Source organism: Aspergillus steynii, assembly GCF_002849105.1.
Source record: "Aspergillus steynii IBT 23096 chromosome Unknown P170scaffold_5, whole genome shotgun sequence".
NCBI lineage: Eukaryota > Fungi > Ascomycota > Eurotiomycetes > Eurotiales > Aspergillaceae > Aspergillus > Aspergillus steynii.
In genome coordinates, this window is record NW_020194402.1 from 870930 (window position 1) to 885805 (window position 14876).

Genomic DNA, 14876 nt, shown 5'->3' on the forward strand with positions numbered 1-14876 from the left:
CCAAACATAAGAAGTTTTCTCATTTATATGTGTCCATACCACCAGCCCAACAATGAGCCCGCACACAAGAAGAAGTCCTATAATAATAGGCAATATTATCATGGTGCCCGTACCGCAGCATCTTCGTCTTGGAGTAGTCGAGGTCACTGAAGTCCCGGAGGTTACTGATGAAACAGCATTATTTTTCGGAGCTTGTCCGGCTTCAAGCTCTGCCAGGGTTATATCCATCTCCTATAGATAGCACGCTAGTGTTAGCAAGAATGCAAACTTGTCGGTTCACTTGGGGTTCTCGCGGCAGGTAGGCCGTGACGGGTTTGTCGCGCATAGTGTGAAACAACATACTGGTTCGTATGGAGGTGGAGGTGTCGAGTTCTCTGAGACAGTCATCTCGACGGCTGGCTGGGTTCAAAGCCCTGAGCGTAGATATAGCTTGGTGGTTTTGGTTTGTTTTGAAGAGCAGAGATAAAAAAGACACGATCGATAGTGCTTGCTTGAGATGGAAGGTGAAGGTTTCTTTCGAACAGGAATTTAAAAAAAAGAAAGAGAAAGTAAAATCAAAGAAAGAAAAGAAGAAAGCAAATTCTAATACTCTTACATCACAAATACATAACAATTACCTACTCAGTGAAAAGCCCTCAAATCCTCATAATGACGCTCTTCAAGAGTAGATCCAACCATCGTATAGATTAAAGGTTTCAACCAGCCATTCAACCCAGGCAACCCCGGCAACACAACTCTCCCCGCTCTTTCACTCACTGATCCCCAACATGCGCGATCAGTTGAAACACCGCGAGTATCGCCCAAATAAGCGTCCCTCCGATTAAAACAAAACCTCCGAGAAGAAGCACCAGCCCGCATGTTCCCATGACACAACCGAATACACCCAACTCCTCGTGCGCGGAAGAGCTCTGGTTGCTCTGCTGGACTGCTCCTGGAGTTGGTTCTGTTGCTTGAGGCGCAGGAGAATTGGCATTGGTTGTGCTTGTGGAATGCTGCGTTGTGGGAGCCTGGCCTGCCTCGAGGTCTGATAGGGATATGTCCCTTTCCTGTAACTATGATGGAGGCTAGGATTAGCGGGGAACCAAGCAACGGTGTATGTGTACTAGATGGCCTGTCTCTCAACATGGTGGATTCTTTTAGGTGAAAGTGAAAATAACATACGGGCTCATATAGCGGTGGACGATCTTGGCTCTTCATTTTGATGGTTGCTGATTATTTAAATCTCTTCGGGATGTAGATATGTGTTGTCCTGTTTTGAAGCGAAGAGAGAAGGAGATATGGTAGGTGAGGTTTGCTGGGGATAAGAGGTGAAGGTTACTTTCAAAGAAATAAGAAGAAGCTTTTTTTCTGGTGTTGCATCAAACGTCGTAATGCTTGTTTGTTCCGTAGAAGTCCTCATGATGATGCTATTCAAGGATTCAAGTCTCATGTGGATTATTGGTACGGGTCGACCGCCGACCCATGGCACCAGACTATAGCTTGTTTTTCAGATAAAGAGTTTTCATTTGCATCGTATCAGTATTAAATCCCTCTATATTTAAAAATGCACACAGTATGTCCAGAGACATGAAGAATGGGTAACAGACCCAATCTAGTCCCCTATCAACCAATTAACATCAAAACAGGACCATCTCTGTAAGTGAACTACCCATCTATACCAAATCTCATCAAAGCAGAAGAAAATTAAACCGACATCCGACTTTTACTCCGAATTCGAGCCCCGTAGATGTACAGCAGCACTGGAATGGGGATGAACAGGGCCGCGACGCAGCCTAGTAACGTGCAAGCCCATTCGACACCTAGGCCATCGAACTGTAGTCGCATTGTTAGTTTAAAGGGCACAGGAATGGTAATTGTACAATGGGGAATATGAGAGTACGAACCATCTGCTTCGCGAAAAGAGGAAATGCACCGCCAGCGGCTGATCGGAGGAACGTGTGCGCAGCAACGGCAGACGCGGCGCTATTTATCCATTAGATTAATCCTTAACATGGTCAAGTGAGGGAAATAAAGATGGGGGGATTTACTTGTCCTCACTGGCCTCCACCAAATAAGCCAACGAAGGAAGGAACATAGTCAACAGTCCAAACCCAGTCAATAGACCCGACAAGGTCGGAACAATCCAGTGGAAACTGGACTTATACCCCGTCCAGCCCAGCCAGAACAAACCAGCAGAAAAGGCAACTGCTCCAGGAATAGCAACAGGAAGACGCCACTCAGGCATCATGACGCCCTCGTTGCGTTCCATCTTACGCAGCACCCACGGCTGGGTAGCAGCGATAGCGACGGCCCCGAACAGCTGTCCGACAATCACTCCAATATAAGGCAGACTGCCGACGCCGAGGTTCATGCCGTGCACACCCTGGAACACCAACGGGTATGCCGTGAGGAAGAGGTAGAGCAGGCCGTAAACAAAGGCACCGAAGCCACACATGCAGAGGGTAATGGGGTCGCGGACGAGCATCTTCAGTGGTAGACTGAGGTTCTCGGTAAGGATGGTGTGGAAGTCGATGCGTCGTTCTTCCTGTTTCGAATGCAGCGACCAGTCACCTGTTTCATGGCGGAGGCGGTTAGCCTTCTGGGTGAGGATGGCGGGCTGGAAGGTCTCCTCGAGGAAGAGCAGGAGCAGAACGAGAACGAAGCCGCCCAGGATTCCGGGAATATAGGCCGTCCAACGCCAACCCATTGAGTCGTTCATGACGATGAAACCGCCAATGAACGGGGCTGCGAGGGGGCCGATGAAGACCATCAGGCAGAACATGACGATAGGAATGCCTCGCTGCTGCGGAGAGAACATGTCTGCGAATGCTGGGCCGGCGAGGGTGAGAGGTCCGGAACCGAAGAAGCCGGTGAAGAAGCGGAGAATGAAAAGGGACTGAACATCTTTCGAGACGGCAGTTGCGAACGAGAAGACCGTGAAGCCGAATATCGAGATCAATAGAGGGTAGTATCGGCCCTTGAGCTCGGAGAAAGGGCCGAAGACCAGGGGACCAAAGGCGAATCCGAACACGTAGAGAGAAATGCCCAGGGTGCAGACTTCTCTGCTAATGCCGTACACAACCATCAAAGCAGGTATAGCCGGGGAGAAGATACTACTGGCGAAAGCGACAACCATGGTACTGAGGCCCAAGATGGCGCATATGTATGCCCTAAAGTGACAGACCGTCAGCATTCCATCAACCTTCTAGCAAATGCACAAACCTTTTTTTCATGGGCCAGTTAAGAGGGTTCAATGGATCCTCAGGGCCGTCAAAGTCGACATGTGGCCTGGTCTTCATTGTCACCGCGGAGTCGGGGACGCTTGGTGCTCTTGACATGATCGATTGACTGTGAATGACGAATGAATTTGGGGTATGTCTTGTATTGGGACATGAGAATAATTTCCGAAAGTAGAAAATAAATTCCAAAAGGCAAGAGAACAAAATATAAAGAGAGCGAACACAAGTGAGACCAACACATTATCATATACCAGGAGGGAAAAGAAAATAAAAAATAAAAAAAAACAGGCCATCATATCCATTATTCACACCATCGCCCATATCCTACCCATCCCTATCCACCTGACTGCTTCCTTACCGACATCTCCACCCAATAACAAATCAACCAGATGAAACGAGGCCGAGAAAAGACCCAGCCTCGCAAACTCCTCGCCCGCCAAGAGTTGCAGGGCAGAAAACCGGACCATTATCTGTTAGCATTGGTCGAGCGGAGAGATGATTCCGCAAGAAAGGACCGCCAGAACCAAAATGTCCAGAAGAACTGGGTGGACCCCATCCATGTCGGTTTTCTCCGAAGGGTATGATATCCGCATGGCGGATGGATACATCTAGCGTCACTGCGTCAGGCTACCCAAACTAGGTGGCACAGCCTATCGGGGAGTCGGGATGCCGAGGCTCTAGCACGCTAGCGGGCTGGATGCGAACAGCAGAGCACGGCATAACGAAAAGCTGGGCTGACAGCGGATAAGAATAGTAGTTGCTGACAGCATCGGGAGCGTAATCCCAATGCAGAAAAAATCCAGCAGTGTCAAACCTTCGACACGGGGGACAACTCAGCATGTTTGGTCAGCGGCGTTCATCGTGCATTGGGGCAAAAGGAACCACATGGACTGATTTTTGATGATTTCATCGTTTCTGACGGATGACTGATATCCTGATCTGTCGGGCTTTCGGTCGAGGACGGGGCGATAGGGCTGCAGTCACGGGGCTGGCCTTACCGCATTGGGACTAGGGCTGGCCGCGAGGGCTCTGGGCGCATGTGACTGTCACATGTCAATGCCTTCACTCTTCGGGTTTTCTGCTTGGATCTTCACGCTGTAATCTTTAAATGTGGTTCAATAATCAATAATTCGATCGGAGATTTTCTTGCGACCCGTCCGACCTTGAGTCATCGGGCCGACGACGGCAACCCGATGAGCGATGCTGCACAGGGATCAAGGCATTGCATAAATCTATGCACTATAGCTACCGTCTTGCTAATGTTTAAGGAACACAGCTCCTACAGAATAAGCAGGCATCAAAGTCAATCGGTCAAATTCCATGTACTCAGTCACATGCAGTATATTTCTCTACATCTCGTGAGGGCTCATATCTACTCTGTCCACCAGGAGTATATATGCACGCAGTCATGCATAAATACCACTTTATTCAGGCGCCCGGAACCTGACCGGGCCATGGCATGCCAATGCGGGTGGTGTTATCGGGTGGCGCATCTTTAGATCCTCCTCGGATGACATATTCTAGAACTGTTTACTTGTGCAGGGACAGGGGCCGGGATGATCACGTCATCATATAAACAGTGATAACTAATCTGTAAAATGTCAAGACGGACACGGAGTGCACATCCACCGCCATCGTCTGTCCAAGACTCCAAGTTATGTAAAAATAAAAAAGAACGGTCGCCTAGAAGTCTTGATCTGGAAGAAAAGAGGCAGTGGGGCAGACAGTCCCAGGCATCAAGGCGGTCCACAATCACATGTTCAATCACATGTCGACCCGGGCAGATGCGATGCGATGGAGATGAGGAAATGAAAACAATCTATTCTTATCAGAGTGCTGGTGTTCGTACTGTGCATAAAGAGAGAGATACATTCTCGCTGTCCAATACCATATCCATAACCCGGTCATAACTTGCATCTCGCCTCAGTACTACGGGGTTTGTGCCCTCTCTCCAATACCCATCAATCCTCCCGCGATGCCTGTCATGCGGCGGTGAAGCAGATCTTCCTCGCTGGAGAGACTATCCAAACTGCCCTCTCTGCGACGAAAGTACGCCGGGCTTTCCGGGCCGTCGGACGAGTATCCGTTCACGCTGGGCATCTTCAGGGATGTCGGTGCAAATCGCCGTTTTCTGGCGAGCCCGCTGGCTCGAGGTGTGCGCCCCCTTGACACGCTTCTGGACCGGGGAACCTCGTTGTCGGAGTGGATTTCTTGGCTGACCAGCTGGACGCCACTGCTAAAGGACCGATGGATTCGTGCGTGGCCAACATGGCCGTCATCCGTATTCAGAGGCGTCATCTTGCCGATGCCCATCTCCAACGGTTTATCCTCGTCGGCCGAGGACTCGCCAGTTAGGCTTCGCTTGTGATTGCGGGTACGCTCTTTGTTGGTCGTTTCTTTTTTGGGCGTCTTATGAAGACTGGCGGTGTCGACTAAGGACTGCGGGAAGCTGGGAGATGCCTTCTTCCTCTCGGCCATCTCGAACAGATCCTGAATCCACGAAGCGCATCGATTGATGTGCTTCCAGCTCTCGGGGAAGAATCCTGCCATCTGGAGAAAGCCATGAGACACCCCTGGTAGTAAGGACACTTCAACATGGTCCTTTTCCTTGAAGCTGCGCCATGACTTCTCTAGGCCTAACTCCTGGCGCTCTCTGAATTGGTGCAACTTCGCCTGTCGTAGCCTGCCGGCAAAGATCACAGTATCGTCAACTAGGGGGTCGCGTTCCCCCGTGATGATGTATGTCTTTGGGAAGCGTGAGAGTAGTGCGTCCGGCGCAAGAACAGGCGACAGGAGAAAGTCTGTACTGAAATCAGGGCGATTGTGAGGACCGATATATAAGATAATCAAAGCTCTCATAATCTCGGGGGTCAACATGCGATCGTGGACGTATGAAATCATCGAGGAAACGGCCAACCGAGTTCGGATTTGCTTTGGCTGGTGCTCAGTCATCTCAACAGCTTGGGCTGCTATGCTATCTTGTGCAAGCTCCTCCTCGATGATCTTTGAAGCTTCTTTCACTATCCCATCCGGTTCGGCGTCAGGATCAGGTGAAGGTGTAGCTTGCAAGTCGCTGACAGAGGGACCTGGTGATGTGAACGGCGTTAATCGCTGATAGTCCATGTTCTTCCGCTGCAAGACACTCTGATTTGTCCGACGCGTGCTTTTCTCTTGGATCAAGGCCATCTGCTCTTCCGTCATCCAGCTTTCCACTTTCATGCTTAGCGTCGGATACGCCAAAACCAGCCCATCTGGGCGCGGCAGGATGTTCTCGCCCTGCCATCGTGGCGCGTTTGCACCACCAGACTGGAGAGTCACCAATGCCGTTCCTACGGCGAGGTTCGCGCCCGCACTGTCTCCGGTAAGAACAATTCGAGGTCGTGTTTGTCCGCTAAGCCCCACGCAGCGGCCGCGAGTAGAGACAATCATGTGGTAGACATCGTAACATTCGTTCAGAGCGTAAGGGTAGGGATACTCTGGCGCTTTCTTGTAGTCAAGACTGAGAATCGGCACCTTGGTCTTTCCTGCCCATGCAAGCAACCGATCCTCCGAAGACCGAGGACTCATAGCAACATACCCACCCCCGGGGATATCCAGAATAATGCACGTCTGGTCCCGGAGCGTACTCAAAGGCCCATCAAAGTAGAGCCATGCATTGGTCGGCTCTGTGTATGAAGACTGTCCCGGACGAGGGATTCGAATTGCACGGGGAGGATATCTGGTAAGTCGGGGCCGGACTATACTCGCCAGTGTCCACAGGTACGGCGTTGTGGCCTTGTTCCACGAGACTCGCAGGTGTTCTACCGTGAGGGTAGCCCGAACCCGACGGACCTTCTCATCGGCCTGTTCTGCCGCAAATAGATAATATCCCGTGAAGACTAAGGACGAGATATCACGTAGCCATTTTGGCTTAACATTCATCGCCGTCCAGAAGCCTGCATCCAGAGCCGTGGTGATCCATGTTGCCCGGAAGAAGGAACGCGAATACAGATTCGACAAAGGCTCCGGGCACTCCAAGCCAACGATCTTCGCGAAATTTCGACAAATGTAAAGCCATAGGAAAACGAAGACCGTAGTTTGCCAGACACTCAGTTTCTGGGAGAGACGAGACGAAAGCTTTCGGATAATCGGAGGACCATGCTTGTTTCCTCTATTGAATGATTTGTCAGTTACCTCGTGGAGAGCGTGGGTGGCAGGGATCATGTCGTACCGAAGGAGATAAGAAGACCAGAACAGGAAAACGGCGAAGACCTGGATCTTACGAAACTTGGTGGACGGCCGTCCCAGAACGTGGTCTACACCTTTGTCAACGTTGAATTCCGCGTTTGAGTCGTGAAACTAACCTATCATCCCGGCTAAATTATAGCTGGAGTTGTCTCGAGTGCAGGAATGAGCCCCTCAAATAACACAAAGAATGTCGCAGTTAAAAATGAGGCCCTGGAGGCGGAACCAGGTAAAAATGCACACCGGACCAGTAAGCAAAAGTCAGACCAAGCCAATTATGAAATGTCCGCCATTTGTACGAAGCCTAGACAATGCGAAGTAGGTAAGCAAGACTTTCTGGTTGCTGAAGAACGGACAACCCGGCAAGTGGTCGTCAGTCAATCAAGGAGATGGCGGATGGGTTCCAAAGAACAAAGGACAATGAATCCAGGAGAATCCCTCCAAAGCGCCATGAGGGCATCCATGGATAAGCTGGCGGACGGGAATTGCATGTGAAAGTCCCCACTGTCGGGCTGACTGGAGATATGTGGGGAAGTGGACGGGGTAAGCCAGTCATCGTGGGATCCGGGGCATCTTTGGGTTGCAAGAAGGGTAATGGACGATCGCTCGGCGGCGATGAATGCGAATGCTTAATGGTGAATGATTCATCTCGAGTCGCTCGAGTCCCTGTCACATGCTGTCCGCCCGCATCCCGTGACTGGCGTCATCTGACGTCGCAGTTCGAATTCTGCGCTTGTCGAGACCCTCTTATCTCTGTACTACAGTCCGAAAAATACAAGGAAACAATTATAATATGATTCTTTGATTCACTCCAAAAAAGGAGTCTATAATCGGCGACAATAATCCCGCCCTCGTGCCACTTGCCAGTCACAAAGCCACACTTCAAACACCATGCTCACAAAGCCGGCAATGCATATGCCACCAGAGTCACTAACCGTGGTTGCTCCCAGCGAGAACTCGCGATCCTCCTTGGGTACACGGTCGCCGATCTCGGCAAATGTGTTGACGTATACCAGTCCGCCCAAGAGTCCTTCCCAGAAGATGATTGCGAAGACAAGGTACACGCTGGGAATGATGTTGAACAAGGCGTGGAGAGACAAGATGGCCAGGTTGATGACCTGCAAGAATGAAGGGAAATACAGGTTATGGATGCGAAAGAACGGGGTAGATGACCGAGAGATAAATACTCCAACTTGATAAATCGCATTATATGCTGGGTAGAAAGCACGGAAATGGGCGAACGGAGATTCCTGGAGAGGGAACAAGAGGGTTGGAGCCACGCCTTGGTTGATCGTATACTCCGCAACGTAGACCAGCAGTAGGGGGAGCATGCTGAGTGCAACTGTCAGCTGGGATCCGGCTAAATTGGTCTCATACCACACTTACAATGGGAAAAACAGCCCCTTGGCACGCTGTAGATTCGCCTTGACACTATGCCACCCGATGCTACCACGGCCCGATGGTTTCGCTTTTTGACTGTCGTCACCGTGGAAAGACGAACTGAGTAGCGTCTCCCTTTCGTCGGAAGCAACCTCATGGTCGTCGCCCAATCCACTTCCATTTTCTACCACATCCGGGTCCTCAACTGCACGATATCCTGCCGACGTGCGCGACATGTGCATATGAGACCGTGGTAGGATAGTGAAAAAGCTCACGAGCATCACCGCCGGCAAGCACGCGGATGTCAACAGGGTAGCTTTGACACCGAGGCCGAGCGAAGTAGTTGCCAGCGCGTACGCACCAGCTCCGACCAGTCCGGCCGCCCCAGTGCCACTTCCCCAGGCGGCCAGACTGAAAGGGCCGTAGAAATGGGTGAGACCCAGGAAGCTCAGCTCTCCAGCTCCACTGGACAAGCTTGCCAGCACGATCCCCGCCAATTTGGTTCCGACTGAGCCACCGTCTGTATATTCCGGACTCAGTGCGACCAAGAGCATGCCAATCGCGGAGATGGCAACAAAGATTACGACTCGTACGGAATATGGAACGACATGGATGAAGTACGGGGCGACGAGCTTGGTTCCGAACGAGGGAATGACATCTGCGAGGAGGACGACGCCTTTGGGCACATTGGGACCGACAAGATCTAGGGCCGCCGAAAGGATGATGACGTAGAGAACATTGTTGATCAACCCTGTGTCGGAATACGTTAGTGGCCGTTCTGGGCTGTATTCTGGGCAGGCAGCTTACCGAACAGCCAGAACGCGACGCAGACTCTGGGGTCAGCGCCGCTAAATAGGGCTCCAAGTCGCTCTCGGAATCGAGCCCACGAGGAAGATGGGGATCCAGGAAGAGGTAACATAGGTGTCTCGTCTGGGTCGGGTGTTCTAGGCATCAGGACAGGTAAAGGAGAATTCTTTGGTTAGTACGCTACAAATTCAAAGAGCAAGCACCGGTGTTCATGTTATTTGTCTTAAGATAAGAATGTAAAGGTCATTGCTGCTAATGGGCCACTGTCGCTGGGGTGTTGTCGTAGTTGTCGAGGGTGCAAAGGACAGGAAAAGGGAGTTGGGGAGACTGTCGGTCTGCGCGTGACCAGCTGCCGTCAGCGGTGCCTTCATGCCTGAATTTGTTGCCTGACACTGCCGATCATTGCCTATCTTATCAATCTTTTAAGATACTCCGTCACACGATGCTATACAGGGATTGGATAACTATAAGCAATTGGCAGTTGTCATCTATCGGAACTAGATAGCAAAATAAAGCAAATGTCTTTTTATCTATCCAGGATATTTTATCTATATATCGCCTAAGCCTTGGTGACAACATCGAAGGCCTGTTCCAAGATCTTCAAGGACGTCTTAATCTGGTCCTCGGTGATGGTCAAGGGAGGGACGAATCGAAGGCAGCCATCGCCAGCGGTGATGATCAACATGCTCCGTTCCCGCGCGGCAGTGATCAGTTCGGACGCCTTGGCTGTGTAATCCGAGGAAAGTTGAACGCCGAGAATCAGACCGCGGCCGCGGATCTGAGAGATGACGCCGGGGAATTTCTTCTGGAGGGCTTCCAGACCGGACACAAGCTGGGCCGACTTCACTTCAACGGAGTTCTGCAGCTCCGACGAGCCCAGACGCTCAACGATGTGATGTGCGACACGGCACACCAGAGGGTTACCGCCGAAGGTGGTTCCGTGGTCACCGGCCTTGATATGCTCTGCCACCGTCTTTCCTGAGACGATCGTGGCGCCGATAGGAATACCGTTGCCGAGGGCCTTGGCGGAAGTCAAGATATCAGGGTGCGCAGCTTCGCCTGAGGCAGGAGCCAGAGAGGGGTGAGCATGGGCCCAGAAGGTGCCGGTACGGGACAGACCGCACTGGATCTCGTCGAAGACCAGAACTGCTCCGACCTCGTCGCAGCGCTTGCGCAGAGCCACGAGGAACTCCGGGGTGGCAACATTCACACCACCCTCACCCTGGATGGGCTCCACAATCACACCGCACGTCTTGTCGGTGATGAGGCTCTGCAGCTGTTCGACATCGTTGTAGTTTCCGTACTTGAATCCCGGCAGCATGGGGGAGAAGGGAGTCTGGTACTTGGGGTTGGGCGTGGCGGACAGAGCACCCATCGTGCGGCCGTGGAAGGAGTTGTGGAAGGAAACGACTTCGTGCTTTGCGCCCGAAGGGTCAAGGGAGCGGCCGACTTTGCGGGCGAATTTAATGGCGGCCTCGTTGGCCTCCGTGCCGGAGTTGGAGATGAACACTTGGGAGGCATCGCGCATGGCACCCGACTCGCGGGTGGTGTTGATCAGCAGTTTGCTGAGGGCGCCAGTCCAGGCGTTGTGGTACAGGTTGGAGGCATGGACGAGAGTCTCGGCCTGTCGATTGGCGTTCCATTAGCCACCAAACAATCCCTTGCATAGTTGACTTGAAGAATACACACCTGCTCGGCAATGATCTTAGAAATCTCAGGGTCACAATGACCAAGAGAGTTAACAGCAATACCTGCCGTAAGATCCAGGTATCGCCGATTCTCCATATCCCACAGATAACATCCCTGTCCCTTCACCATCATCGGGGCCGGTCGAACATAGGTCGGAACCATATACGGAGCACGGTCTTGGATGAAAGCCATCGTCGCCGAATCGGCAGCGGGGTCGGGATTGGGCAGCGACGCCTCCTTCTGTCATAAGCGTTATTATTTTAGCATACCAAAGCAGATCCGATGATAATACCTTCGCCTGGGCCTTCACATCCTGAGAAACGTTCGACGTCTGCGTGGCCGAGGCCGACGCAAATCGGCGCTGCAGCGGTGACTCAATTGAAGGAACGAGCTTCCTGGCGAGCGGCAATCGCCGCGAAGCTATGCGAACAAACGACATTCGGAGAGATTAAGATTCACTGGGTATAAATAAAACAAGTAGAAGAAAAGAGAAGGAGGAATTAACCAAATTCCAAGGGAGAAGGGGATCTAAATAAAAAGACGCGCAAGTGGAGTGACAAGGGAAAGGAAAGCCATCGGTCAAGAAAAATGCCGCGATATCGGGGACGATCGCTTATCGGAACTTTTGCCTGCAGTCATTGGATTCCGTCTCCGCCACTCCGCAATTCTCCTCTTCTCTCCCAAGAACCGTCAAACACAACCCAACTATTTCAATCAACAATCCATAATGCCATTCTCTGTCGCTTCTCGTCGGGCTCTCGCCTCCGCAAACAAAACCCTTCGCCTCTCCACGCGGACCTTCTCCAGCCAGCCCGCTCTCCGCAATTCCTCCGACGGCAAACCTCCCTTCGCATTCTCGCGCGGCCCAGCTCCCCCACGTCTTCCCAAAGAAGAGCAAGAAATCTTCGAGGAACTACAGAGAAAGTCCACCGGAGCGTTTAGCACCCCACGATCGACGCCCAAGATCAACCAATCTCCCGATTCCGAACCCGCCGCGAACGAGTCGGCCGAGATCAAGGCCACGGGCAAGGGAGAAGAGCTCCATCCCGATGTGCGATACGGCGTTCAACCTGAGTTCGAGGGCGAGAAGAATCCTCAGACGGGGGAGGTCGGTGGACCGAAGAATGAGCCCCTGCGATGGGGTGCCGAGGGAGATTGGAGCTATGGGGGACGGGTCACTGATTTCTAAATTATCGTGATCTTGACCTTGAATTCGAGTGTACCGCTATGAGTTGATGGGGTTTGCGTGAGACGACTGGGCTTGCGCCCTTGGTGTATAATCCTTGCATTGGTTGGCGTTTGTTGCTCTGCTGCGTGCTGCGGCTAGACTTGTTGCGCTGGAGGAATTCAGTCGCGCCTGCTAGGCCCTTTGGCTCTTCCCTCCGAGTCCTAACGTGTATATATGTGCCCATACATGCTATTTTCTTAATCTCTCCCCTTCTCAACCACCGCATCACACTGTCTTGGGGCAATCTATACACAGACAGTCGACATCCGATCCGATACTGGCCGAAACTCTGACTGAGGCGATTTCCTTGACGCCCAGGTCACTAGACATGATCAAAGAAGGAACAATGACATAGTCTCTTCAACTCGAACCACTCGCTGTCGATTGTCGACGCGTGGCGATCCATAGTCCTTGGTATCCACGTGGGGCGAAGGTCTTTGGTCATCAACTCTATCAGTCAGGATTGCATCAGTCATTGCTTTATATAGTGAAACATTACGCTATATACCAATGCATACCCTACTAACCATCACACCTACCTATACCCCAACTTCGCCCCTGAATAATACCACAAACCCCTACAAGAACAAAAATCAACCCAAATGTGCGCACCCCTATACATCGACCCCTCCATCCAAGTGACTCGCTCCACCGGGTCCATCCTCCCAGGCGAGACGCCCATCGAGGCAGCTGTGCGTCGCCACCGCGAGTCAAAGAGTCTCGAGGAGACCGAGTGGAAGAATTCATCCCCAAGTGACAAGCTTTTAGAGGGGTATGATTCTACTAAAGAGAATACGGTGGAAGAGGTACAGGAGAAGACACCCATGATATCCGAGTTCGAAGCTCCGACTGCGGAGACCAAGAGGCGGTTGTCGTGGGGTGATCGGTGGAGGAGTTTTAAACGTCATTATTTGCCGTGATGGTGCGGGAGGGTTTATTTGTTGTGTTTTTATGTTCATGTGTGATGGTTTTGATGAACCTACGATGGTGTGTATGGCTTCTGTTAGTTGAAGAGAGAGTTTTTGGTTGCCTACGGTAGTATATGATTTACGACTGGCATGATCTTCGGTTTTGGTGGAAATAGCAGTGTATACTTCAGAAAGCATGTTCAGTAGAATTTGTGACTGTGTTCAGATTTAAATTACCTGCAAAGACCGAAATGCCTATTTAAACACTCACTCCTGGATTCTTGCAAGAATAGCTTTCCCAGCCCGACTTTCATTGAACCGTCCCAATTCCCCACTGACCCAGGATCCGATCTTCGCCATCTCCTCCAGGTTGATGCCCGTGTGCATTCCAAGTCCATGAATCGTATGAATGAGGTCCTCTGTCGGGACATTACCCGTGGCACCCTTGGAGTACGGGCAACCGCCGAGGCCACCAACACTGCTGTCGAATATCCGGATACCGTGCTCCAAGCCCACGATGGTATTCACCAGGGCCTGCCCGTACGTATCATGAAAGTGGAGAGCCAGGTCACTGTTGGCAATGCCAGCTGCTCGGAGGGCCTGCAGGAGCCGCATTGTTCGCGGGGCCGTTCCCATGCCGGTAGTGTCAGCGACCGAGACCTCGTCCGCTCCCATTTCAAGCAGGCTCCTCGTGATTTCTGCCACCTTTATGGGGTCCACGTCGGGTCCTTCATATGGACAGCCCAGTGCTACGGAGACGTAGCCTCGAACCCGAATGTTCTTGGTTTTGGCGAGCGACACGATGGGACGAACCCGCTCCAGGGATTCCTCGATGGTGCAATTCGTATTGGCCTTGGAGAACGCTTCGGTTGCGGCCGCGAAGAGAGAGATCTCGGTGGAGGTTGTGGGTTTCCCGGACGATTCGGTAGCCTCTTCAGAAACTCCCGTAGCATCCAACACCTTGATTAGTCCCTCAAGTCCTTTGACATTCGGGACTAGATAGTTGTAGGCGATGGCATTTTGCGATTGCGGCGGCGACCGAAGAAGACGTTCACAGATCTCCGCAGTACTTGCCATCTAACAGAAGTACAGTCAATCAGAAAGATGAACACCCAACTAATGACTCAGGCAATCTGCAAAGATGCCATAACACACAAGCTAGCTCCCTTTCAAGGGGCGACGTGCTCATACCTGGGGTACCCATTTCGCAGGGACAAAAGAACCCGCCTCAATCGTTGTCACTCCCGTTTTTGCCAATTTCTCGATGAGCTTGAGCTTTGTCTCCAGCGATATGGACTTCTTCTCGTTCTGGAGACCATCTCGGGGTCCAACTTCGACAATGCGAACATGGTCCGAGGTTAACCGCGCCTCAGTCGCAAACCGCCGAGTCGCTGGAGCAGCTCGGAAGGCAGAGAATAAACC

At 51.8% G+C, this 14876-nt stretch overlaps 7 protein-coding genes across 7 annotated transcripts; 1 reads left to right on the top strand and 6 right to left on the bottom strand.

Moving 5' to 3' along the window:
* Positions 1 to 590: 590 nt before the first annotated feature.
* Positions 591 to 1454, bottom strand: P170DRAFT_437516 (uncharacterized protein). Its single transcript, XM_024849385.1, has 2 exons — positions 1162 to 1454; positions 591 to 1052 (listed from the first exon to the last, which is right to left on the bottom strand). The coding sequence occupies exons 1-2, from the start codon at positions 1195 to 1197 to the stop codon at positions 753 to 755; spliced, it is 336 nt and encodes a 111-aa protein (XP_024703081.1). The 5' UTR covers positions 1198 to 1454; the 3' UTR covers positions 591 to 752.
* A 229-nt stretch (positions 1455 to 1683) lies between these two features.
* P170DRAFT_426992 (MFS transporter) lies at positions 1684 to 3317 on the bottom strand (the record flags this gene model as incomplete). Its single annotated transcript, XM_024847751.1, has 4 exons — positions 1684 to 1812; positions 1884 to 1962; positions 2028 to 3149; positions 3202 to 3317. The coding sequence occupies 4 exons, from the start codon at positions 3315 to 3317 to the stop codon at positions 1684 to 1686; spliced, it is 1446 nt and encodes a 481-aa protein (XP_024703082.1).
* A 1820-nt stretch (positions 3318 to 5137) lies between these two features.
* On the bottom strand, positions 5138 to 7693 carry P170DRAFT_197654 (putative lipase). The gene is made up of 3 exons (XM_024842742.1): positions 7562 to 7693; positions 7429 to 7519; positions 5138 to 7368 (listed from the first exon to the last, which is right to left on the bottom strand). The coding sequence occupies exons 1-3, from the start codon at positions 7566 to 7568 to the stop codon at positions 5148 to 5150; spliced, it is 2319 nt and encodes a 772-aa protein (XP_024703083.1). The 5' UTR covers positions 7569 to 7693; the 3' UTR covers positions 5138 to 5147.
* A 542-nt stretch (positions 7694 to 8235) lies between these two features.
* On the bottom strand, positions 8236 to 9950 carry P170DRAFT_385716 (battenin family protein). The gene is made up of 3 exons (XM_024845737.1): positions 9630 to 9950; positions 8829 to 9573; positions 8236 to 8774 (listed from the first exon to the last, which is right to left on the bottom strand). Exons 1-3 carry the CDS (start codon positions 9772 to 9774, stop codon positions 8267 to 8269), a joined length of 1398 nt encoding a protein of 465 aa, XP_024703084.1. The 5' UTR covers positions 9775 to 9950; the 3' UTR covers positions 8236 to 8266.
* Positions 9951 to 10109: 159 nt separating this feature from the next.
* On the bottom strand, positions 10110 to 11693 carry P170DRAFT_437523 (acetylornithine transaminase). The gene is made up of 2 exons (XM_024849386.1): positions 11319 to 11693; positions 10110 to 11253 (listed from the first exon to the last, which is right to left on the bottom strand). Exons 1-2 carry the CDS (start codon positions 11508 to 11510, stop codon positions 10189 to 10191), a joined length of 1257 nt encoding a protein of 418 aa, XP_024703085.1. The 5' UTR covers positions 11511 to 11693; the 3' UTR covers positions 10110 to 10188.
* Positions 11694 to 12045: 352 nt separating this feature from the next.
* P170DRAFT_476458 (succinate dehydrogenase assembly factor 4) lies at positions 12046 to 12507 on the top strand (the record flags this gene model as incomplete). The annotated part of the gene is made up of 1 exon (XM_024853349.1): positions 12046 to 12507. One exon carries the CDS (start codon positions 12046 to 12048, stop codon positions 12505 to 12507), a length of 462 nt encoding a protein of 153 aa, XP_024703086.1.
* A 1145-nt stretch (positions 12508 to 13652) lies between these two features.
* P170DRAFT_437526 (hydroxymethylglutaryl-CoA lyase) lies at positions 13653 to 14738 on the bottom strand. The gene has a single exon (XM_024849387.1). It carries the CDS (start codon positions 14529 to 14531, stop codon positions 13722 to 13724), a length of 810 nt encoding a protein of 269 aa, XP_024703087.1. The 5' UTR covers positions 14532 to 14738; the 3' UTR covers positions 13653 to 13721.
* Between the last annotated feature and the right edge of the window lie 138 nt (positions 14739 to 14876).